At 43.0% G+C, this 9,226-nt stretch overlaps 2 protein-coding genes across 2 annotated transcripts; one reads left to right on the top strand and one right to left on the bottom strand.

The window, feature by feature from the left end:
• Nucleotides 1–1,235: 1,235 nt before the first annotated feature.
• Nucleotides 1,236–2,909, bottom strand: LOC115672782 (uncharacterized). The gene is made up of 2 exons (XM_030594729.2): nucleotides 2,487–2,909; nucleotides 1,236–1,701 (listed from the first exon to the last, which is right to left on the bottom strand). Exons 1-2 carry the CDS (start codon nucleotides 2,822–2,824, stop codon nucleotides 1,419–1,421), a joined length of 621 nt encoding a protein of 206 aa, XP_030450589.2. The 5' UTR covers nucleotides 2,825–2,909; the 3' UTR covers nucleotides 1,236–1,418.
• A 2,228-nt stretch (nucleotides 2,910–5,137) lies between these two features.
• Nucleotides 5,138–8,890, top strand: LOC115672772 (uncharacterized). Its single transcript, XM_056314068.1, has 5 exons — nucleotides 5,138–5,841; nucleotides 6,281–6,543; nucleotides 7,167–7,304; nucleotides 8,154–8,393; nucleotides 8,491–8,890. Exons 1-5 carry the CDS (start codon nucleotides 5,238–5,240, stop codon nucleotides 8,602–8,604), a joined length of 1,359 nt encoding a protein of 452 aa, XP_056170043.1. The 5' UTR covers nucleotides 5,138–5,237; the 3' UTR covers nucleotides 8,605–8,890.
• The last annotated feature ends 336 nt before the right edge of the window (nucleotides 8,891–9,226 follow it).

The following is a 9,226-nucleotide window of genomic DNA, read 5'->3' as shown; positions in this document are numbered from 1 at the left end:
GATTCATGAAGAGAATCATAACTTATTGTAAAGCGACAAATTCAATCATAAAACCTTTAAATTGTGACAATTTAGTCATAGACATTTTGGTCATTTGGCAAATTAGTCATTCCAACTAATTTTTACTAAAAATTATTGATGCGAGCGTCGATTGGCCTACGTGGCATGATCGGTTGTGGGCCGGCTAGCGCTAAGTTGCTAACATTGATGATTTTTGAAAATTTTTAGAAAAATATATAAATTTTTCCAAATATCATTCCAGTGAGTCCAGGCCTTGCAGGCGGCCATTGACAAAAAGAAAAGGCCAAAAATAGAAAAAAGGGATAAGTGCATTCAAAATCCTAAAACTTGTCACGAAAGTGCAATTGAGTCCTAAAACTTTCATAATGTACAATTAAGTCCTAAAACTTGTTAAGAAAGTGCAATTGAGTCCTAAAACTTTCAAAAAGTGCAAACAAGTCCTAAAACTTATCACGAAAGTGCAAACAAGTCCTAAAACTTGTTAAATTGGTTCAATCAAGTCCTTCCAATTATTGCACATTTTGAAAGTTTTAAGACTTGATTGCACCTTCGTAATAAATTTTAGGACTTGATTGCACTTTCGTGATAAGTTTTAGGACTTGATTGCACTTTTTGAAAGTTTTATGACTTAATTGCACTTTCGTGACAAGTTTTAGAACTTGATCGCATTTTTTGAAAGTTTTAGGGCTCAATTGTACTTTCCTGACAAGTTTTAGGACTTCTAGTACACTTATCCCAAGAAAAAATCAGAATAACTCTAAAAATCATTCACATTAATGCCAGGCGATCATGTCACATAAGTCGCCCAGCGTCCACGTTGGCAATTTCCGGCCGAAATTGGCCGAACGACTAAATTGGCAAATCAACAAAAAATTTAAGACTAAATTAGCATAATTTAAAAACTCAAAATTGAATTGACTGTTATGCATAAATTTATGATTTTTTAGATAATTCTCCCACTAATCATAAATTAGCGACAATTAGAAGTACGATAGGATGAACAAGGATATCATCATCGATGATACCTACCACCCTAGCAACAATCCACTCATCTATCTTCTCACTACTTCTATCTTCATTGAGGATACATGGGAATTGTGTATATATATATATATCATCATTTTCAGAGTAAACCGATATTCCATAAATTATAAAGGAATTTGATTAGATGATATCTAGCTCGTTAACAAAAACTGTTACTTTCGTTAACATTAGCAACCGGCCTCTACTGTAGTTCTCCCACAAACAAACGGAGCCTTTCCAATATTTTTCACCAAAAACTAGCCATGTACCTCGCAGAAAAGAGAAGACAAAAAGAAAATAAACAAGAGAGCGATTTCATTCGCTTTCCTACACTCATAAAAACAACTCCGGATCACCGACCGCCGCCGCCGCCGTCAAAGTATAATGTCCTTCAGAGGGACGAGACAGCTAACCGGCGCACTGTTGCCCTTGTCGCGAATCACCAAAGAGCCATTCCCATCGCCGCTCCCATAATACATTTTCACGTTGATGTAGTCGCCGTCGCCGCTGTTGCTGCCGCCGCCGCCGCGACGGTGGAGATGGTAGAGATTGTAAGTGGCCTGATCCAGAGTCCCTTCTCTGTAGACGAAGACGCTCTCGTCCTCCTGCATGCGTCGCCATTTCTTGTACAGATCAAGCCTGTGCAGCGGCATGCCCCTGCCCAATATCCGATTATATTAAATTATATTAAATTAAATCAAATTAAATTATTTCCGCCATTTTTTACATAGATATCGGAAGATGCTTTATCGCGGATCGAGATCATGAGATATCATTTATTGTCTGTCGGCAGAGGCGTAGCGTCTGCTGCTCCCTAAAAGGCTAGCTTAGAAAAAGGGCATTTAGCAGGAAATTATTTTAATTGCTATTTTATTATTTTCAAAGGGTTATACAAAATCTATAATTTAGTGTCATTTTATTATTTTTCATGTTAATTTAAAATATTACCAAACCTTTTTTCGATATAAAATAGTTGAAATTTCCGAAAATAATCTCGTGCTCGAAATGCCGGTTTTCCACATATAATTCCTTCATTATTATTGAAATTTGGATGAAAATTTTAAATTCGAATGGAAAATAAAAAGAAAAGTTGCATTTGACTTTCTAGAAGCGGAAAAAAAAAACAAAAACTTAACAATATAATATCAATTCTTTTCTTAATCGTCGGAAAGATTAGCTGGAAAGTCTAATTCTTTTCTCGCATCAACCAATCCACTATTCTGAGCACAAATAATTTCCCAACAAAACTATCAAACCTCGTGAAAACTGATAAAAAGCAGGAAAAGAAAATGGATTTAAAAAAAAAATAATTATATCCTTTCGCGAAAAGCCACGTCAGAAAGGCCAAAAAAAAAAGAAGAAAAGAAAACGAACAAAAAAGGCGCAACGAAAATAGGGGGGGAAAAAAAAGGGAGAGAGCAAAAGACGGGAGGGAATCTCACCGGATGTGGAAGAGCACGGAGATGTCGCACATCTCGAGGTAGGAGCTGACGCCATCGACGAAGGCCTGGTACGTGTAGCTGTGCAGGCCGTCGATCCTCGGGTAGGGCAGCCGCGGCCTCGCCCTGCCGCCGCCGCCGGAGGAGGCGGAGGAGGAGGAGGAGGAGTGGGCGTACTCCTTCCAGGCGAGGGAGCCGCCGGGGGAGGCGGAGGGGGGCAGGCCGAGGAAGCCGAGGGTGGCCATGATGGGCTCGAGCTCGTCGTGGGTCATGATGGGCTTGAAGGTGCGGGTGTGCCAGAGGGCGAGCTTCCTCATGCACTCTCTCATCGATTCCTCCATCTCCTTCCTCTTCTTCTTCTTCTTCTTCTTCCCCCACGCCCGCTTCCTCTCTCGGCGGTGGCGTTTGACTCGCTGTTCAAACTCTCTCTCTTCTTCCTTTCTCTCTCTCTCTTCTTCCTTTCTCTCTCTTCTGTGTGTTGAAGAGATGGGTTTAAGGGGGGGCCTGGGAGGTGGTGCTTGTGGGTTTTAGCGTGGGTGTGTGGGGATTTGTAAATTTTTCTTTTTTCCCCTTTTTTCTTTTTCTTTTATTGTTTATTTCGTGAGAGATTCTCGAGAGAGAGAGAGAGAGATATGCGAGAATCCATGAAATATTTTATTTTTTTTTAAATATGGAAGGCCGAAAGGTGCGCGGTCGACGTGACAGTCAAGGCTGCGGCAGCGAGGGGCAAAATGGGCACGACGGGGCAAGAGAAATTTTTAGTGTATAAAACGGTCCAAGACGCCACGTATGGTGGGATCTTGTTCTATGAAAATCGTTTGAAATCTATGTCCCTCTGTACGAGATTGATATGGTCTATAGAGAGCCCGTAATCTGTCCGTGGGACGATTGTTGGCATCATTCGAAATCTTCGGTGTGCGCGACGGTCAGATGGATTAATGAGACGAGTGCATACACACGAATATCATTACATAAAATAAAATGGGCGTCGCTTATACACTCATCACACGATTGTCACTTTCATCACAAGTTGCATTGGCGGCTTCGTTCGAGGCCTTAACTTGATATTGGGATCGATGCATGAGATGATGTGAATGCCGTAAATATTGAACTTATGGCAAGGATATGATGTATATGGATAAATGAAAAGTCCACTTTATTAGAAGAAAACTTTGAAAGTAGATTTGTTGCGTAATTCCTACATGCCCACGCCACATGGGGTCATGTTCTAGCGTAGGCAGTTACCGTAATAAACCATAATTTCGAAAGAGGATCGTATTTTCCTACATCCCTTACTAATGATGTCCGTAGCGACCTCGTATCAAGGTTGATTCGGGGTCGCCAAATAAAAGTGCACGAAAAGAGATGAGCACAGAGGGGTTGGGAATAGCCGAACAGGTGGCAACGAGATCGAGCATGGAAGACGGCGAGGGGACGACAACAGACAAGCCCTAATTTCCCTTTTTCTTGTGATAAGCATGATTATTTTTGCCTAGCGCACGATATTGTTCGAAAAGATTAGAATCTTTTTGTCAAATGATTATTGGAATGGAAGGACCTGTTTTGTACAACGGATACACAACACTATAGCGACCTATGGCGTGATAGATCAATTGAAAAGGAAATACGTACGTGTACGATCCCCATAATGATAAAATCTCAATCGTGATCGATCGATTACATTGCATCATCGTTACAATTAGAAAAATTTCTAAATAAGGGCATAAAATAAACTTTATTTCAAATAAGAGCTTAAAATATTTACATTTTCTCAAATAAAGATCTGAAGTGGCTATGTTAGTTTTAAATAAGGACCAGACTTTCTGGCTGGTTAAAGGCATTTTCATCATTTACATTTTTTTAGGGAAAACACTACAAAAAACAAAAAACTATGCCGCTTGTGATAAATTTATCTTGAACTTTTTTTTGTGACACGAAAAATCTCAAACTATACTACTTATGGCACATTTACCCCACAATACTTTTGCCTAAGGGCATTTTCGTCTTTTTCCTTTTTCTATTTTTTTTCTTTTTCTCTTTTCCCTCTGCCAATCAAATGCCCTTGAGCAAAAGTATTGTGGGGATAAATATGTCATATGTGTCATAGTTTGAGATTTTTAATGTCAAAAAAAAAGTTTAGGGTAAATTTATCACAAGTGGCGTAATTTGGGGTTTTGGTGGATTTTATTTTTTTTTTAATAAAAAATTCCCCTTGTTACCTTTTCCCTTTTTTTATTCTTTTTTTTTTATGGTTTTTTTTTCTTCTCGCGATGGCCGAAAACAATGGTCGCCCAACAAAAAGGAGCAGGCAAAAGTCGATAAAAAGGAGGATGCCTTGTCCGCGAGGCGACGAAAGCCTCCCCTAGGGGGAGGGTTGAGCTAGGCCGCCCACGAAAGCCACAAACGATGGTCATTTTAGGTCTTTATTTTACATAAAATTTCATTTCGAGCCTTTATTTGAAAAAAAATGGAGGCATTACGCATCTTTATTTAAAATTTTTCCTTCCGATCATGCGTGGTAGATCCGCGGCGTGAAAGACTTTCTAATCGCGGAAGCATCGGAGGCCGAGGTAAGCTCCTCGTCTCGCTCGCAAGATAACCTACGGTGCACCCTCGCTGCAGCGGATCGCACCTCTCCCACTCTCTCTCTCTCTCTCGCGCATCGGAATCAAAGGACCTGCAGCTTACCACCAGAAGCCAGTGCGCTCGCACACTCTTGACCTTCGACGCCGCCGCCTCTTCCCGTCGTCGGCCATGGAGCTCGATCGCAGAATCCTCCGCGTCCTCCCTCTCCTCGCGCTCATAGTGCTCGCCTCGCCCTCTAGCTCCGGCGGCGGCGGCGGCGGCGGCGACGGCGACGACTCGATCGTCGCGAGATTCCAACGCTACCTCCGAATCAACACCGCCCAGCCGAACCCCGACTACCCCGAATCCACCGATTTCCTCCTCTCCGAGGCCGAGTCCCTTTCGCTCGAGGGCCGGGCCATCGAGTTCGTCCCGGGCAAGCCCGTGGTCCTCCTCAGGTGGCGCGGCTCCGACCCCTCCCTCCCCTCCGTGCTGCTCAACTCGCACACCGACGTCCAGCCGGCCGAGGACGACAAGTGGTCCCACCCCCCGTTCGCCGCCCGCGCCGATGCCGAGGGCCGGATTTACGCCCGCGGCTCGCAGGACATGAAGTGCGTGGGGATGCAGTACCTGGAGGCGATCCGGAGGCTCAAGCGCTCGGGGTTCGCGCCCGTCCGCGACGTCTATCTCTCGTTCGTGCCCGACGAGGAGATCGGCGGGCACGACGGCGCCGCCAAGCTCGCGGAGTCCGATGAGTTCAGGGACATGAACGTTGGCATTGTTCTCGACGAAGGTAGATTGATTTTCTGGGTTCGAGCTTATCAGGTTATGATTTTTTCGTGGGCGAAAGTCGTGTCATTTGAAATCAATAGGGGAATTGTAAATAGGAAAGTCTAAACCGTTGACTTCAGGACACCGGTTGAGCTATCTGCAACTTGTAAAGGTAGGTTTTTTTTTATTTCAGGCCGAGTAAAGGTGATTAATGTTTGACTGTCGAATTATTTAATCCGATGGAATCCTCATACTTTAACCAGCGTAGTACCTCGGAAAGCATCGGTTACTATGTTGGCTTAGACATAGCAAGTGCTATTTAGGACATCTGTGAAAGAAAACTTATTACTCGGTGCATACATGGAGTAGATGGAAAAATAGTGTAAACTTTAGTGCATATCGAGTTCTTGCCTACACTGGGGTGCTAAAATGAGAAGCGGTTGTCGAATTTTGGAATGTAGGGTTGGCGTCACCAACGGAATATTATCGGGCATTTTATGGAGAGAGATGCCCGTGGTGGCTGGTGATCAAGGCAACTGGAGCACCTGGACATGGTGCAAAGTTGTACGATAATACCGCAATGGAGAACTTGCTGAAAAGCATCGAGAGTGTGAGGAGGTTCAGGGCTTCACAGTTCGATATGGTGAAAGCAGGCTTGAAGGCTGAAGGAGAGGTTATTTCAGTTAATATGGTGTTCCTCAAGGCTGGCACTCCTTCTCCCACTGTAAGTTCCTTTCTCTATCATGAGCAGCAGAGCTTATGCTTCGATGTATCGGTGTCACTAGTCAGTTTGGCTCTCAAATGAATTTGGAGAGATCACTTGATGCTGCATTTACACTCGCAAATGCAAGTTTAAGTCCAATGTCTGATAATAGTGTATAAGCTTCACATTCTTTGGCTGTGTATATTACCTTTAGTTTCTTTATTATTAAAATATTCCCATGTCCCGTCCCTTCATTTTTATGGAAAAGACCATGAAAATTACTCCTGGTCCCATAGAAAGTGCGTGGACATCTCTTTGTCTGTGTGCTGCTGTTTGTTCTTCTATGGTGTCATCTAAGATCCTGCAAAACTTTTTCCATGACCGTGTTTGATTGTACTTGTTGGCTCGCTGCTATTGCCCATAGATAGGATCACAGAGAAAAGATTAATGTCCGGTAGGACAGTAAGTTGTCTGAGTGACATTCTCGCTAGCAACTTTGGTAACAATTGGACATTCAACAATATGCGTTATGTGTACTTTTTATAGAAGGTGTTGCTTGGTTGGACATATCCTCCACTTGAGGGTTTTGCTTGAAGACAAGCTGATGCATCCTTTTGTTTGATTTCTGTTTTCTCCCCTGCCAGGGTTTTGTCATGAACTTACAGCCATCGGAAGCTGAAGCGGGTTTTGATGTCAGGGTCCCACCAACTGCTGATCCTAAAGCTTTAATGAAAAGGATAGCAGAAGAATGGGCACCTATCACACGCAATATGACATTTGAGGTAGGGGTCGCTTAACAGTTTTTCTCTTAATAACATCTCTGTGCTCAAGGAAGCTCAAAAATCCTTGTTTGTCAGTATTGTATCTACTGTAATAACTTTCTGATTGGATTTTATGTGTGCAGCAAGCTTTACAGATTTTGCTTTTTCCCAATTACAAAATTGATATGACATGAAAAAAAATAAAACTCATTTTATGACTTCTAAAGGAAGAAATTGGTCCTTTTTTCCTCGTAGTGACGTTGATCAGCGTGCGCGAATGAAAATATGGTTGCAAATAGTTTACGATGTTAAGGATGGAAAGAGCGCATGCTATTACTGTGCATATCTTGTGGCTTAGATAACGAGAGGAACAGTTATTGGGTCCTAGAATCGCTTGAAACGTTAATGTCCTTTATTTTACTGCACAAAGATCTAGATATCTCGTGAAGTACATGCAAACCTCTTTGCAAGCTATGACTTTTAATTTTGGTGTTACCATACAATAATTCCGCACTGGGAGGACGGTTTCATGTCTGGATATGAGGATTGCTGCGGCCCTAAATGGAGATTTCTGCATAAAGTCGTTTAATTTTGGCCAGTCACTGCTCTTTTATTTTGTCGGTCACGAGCTCCTGAGAGGTAAGATACAAATGAGGCCTGCTCAACCGTTGTGTTGGTCACTACCAAAAAAAAAAAAAACCGATGTGTTGGTGGTAGAGCTGTAGAACAACAGCGTGGTCCTGCTTTGAAGCACTCTTTATCTTGGATTTACTGATGCGTTAATCTGTAGTCGATCTACTTATGCACAGTGGCTTGATGGGACTGAATATTGCAAGTGTAGAGTCTGACCAATTTCTGAGTTTTGGGCAGTTCAAGCATAAGGTTTCTCCGCACGACAAATTTGGAAATCCAACCCTCACCGCCACAGACAGCTCTAATCCCTGGTGGGCATTGCTGGAAGAGGCTGTCAAAAAGGCTAATGGAAAGCTCGGGAATCCCGAGATATTTCCCGCTTCAACGGATGCTCGCTACTTCCGGGAACTGGGTTTGCCAGCAATTGGCTTCTCGCCTATGGCTAATACTCCTGTCCTGCTTCACGACCATAATGAGGTGAAGTGCAGGATCGAGCTTATTCTCAAGTCCCTTGTCTTTTTACCTTGCTCATGGTTACCTTTACAATGCTTATCGATTTCCCTTCCGTTTCCAGTTCCTCAGCAAAACCGAGTATCTGAAAGGAATTGAAATCTACGAGTCCATAATCAAGGCCTACGCATCATATGCTGAACCACCGGGAGATGGAGGCTCCAAAGACGAGTTATGACGACCCAGCTGCGAACCTTTGACAGTCGGATGAATTGCCGGGGCCCTGATCTCCATCTCTCTCTCTCTCTCTCTCTCTCTCTCTCTCTCTCTCTCTCTCTCGTGCTTGTAATGTAATAGCCGAATAAAATCGAGAGAGAATATGTCGACAACCGTCCCCATCAGTTGACTGGGAACATAGGGCCGGACCTCCGCCTCGCGCCGAGCACATGTTGTAGAATAAACTTCCAACGGACCCCCTTGTGGCAGTGCTTTCCTATGAGTAGCTTGTGATATATCTCTGGTTATATATATCCTCGCTCGAATCGCTTCTCAGTACTCACGAAACGAGAACGGTTCATTAGTCAGAGACACAACACGGACCCACCCTTCGTCCCACTACCTATGCTTTAATTTTATTCTTTAATTTTATTTCTTTTGCAAATTTGAAGGCGTCTACAAATTTTAGCCGCAAGGCATTTAAAATGGCTGGAAAATACACAAATAATCTTCCATAATTCTTGAAAAATATATATATTTATATATTTATTTTGAGGTTTTACGTATGGGAGGGCGCATTCGTTAGCCAAAAAGAAAGAAAAGAAAAAACAAGAACGAACCAAATTGAGAGGGAGGGGGCTTCG

This window comes from Syzygium oleosum, unplaced genomic scaffold (assembly GCF_021117445.2).
Source record: "Syzygium oleosum isolate NSW1041296 unplaced genomic scaffold, Sole_v2.1 Sole_v2.08, whole genome shotgun sequence".
In the NCBI taxonomy this organism is placed as follows: Eukaryota; Viridiplantae; Streptophyta; class Magnoliopsida; order Myrtales; family Myrtaceae; genus Syzygium; species Syzygium oleosum.
Note: the sequence above shows the minus strand (reverse complement) of the source record. Positions and strands in the feature narration are given on the sequence as shown.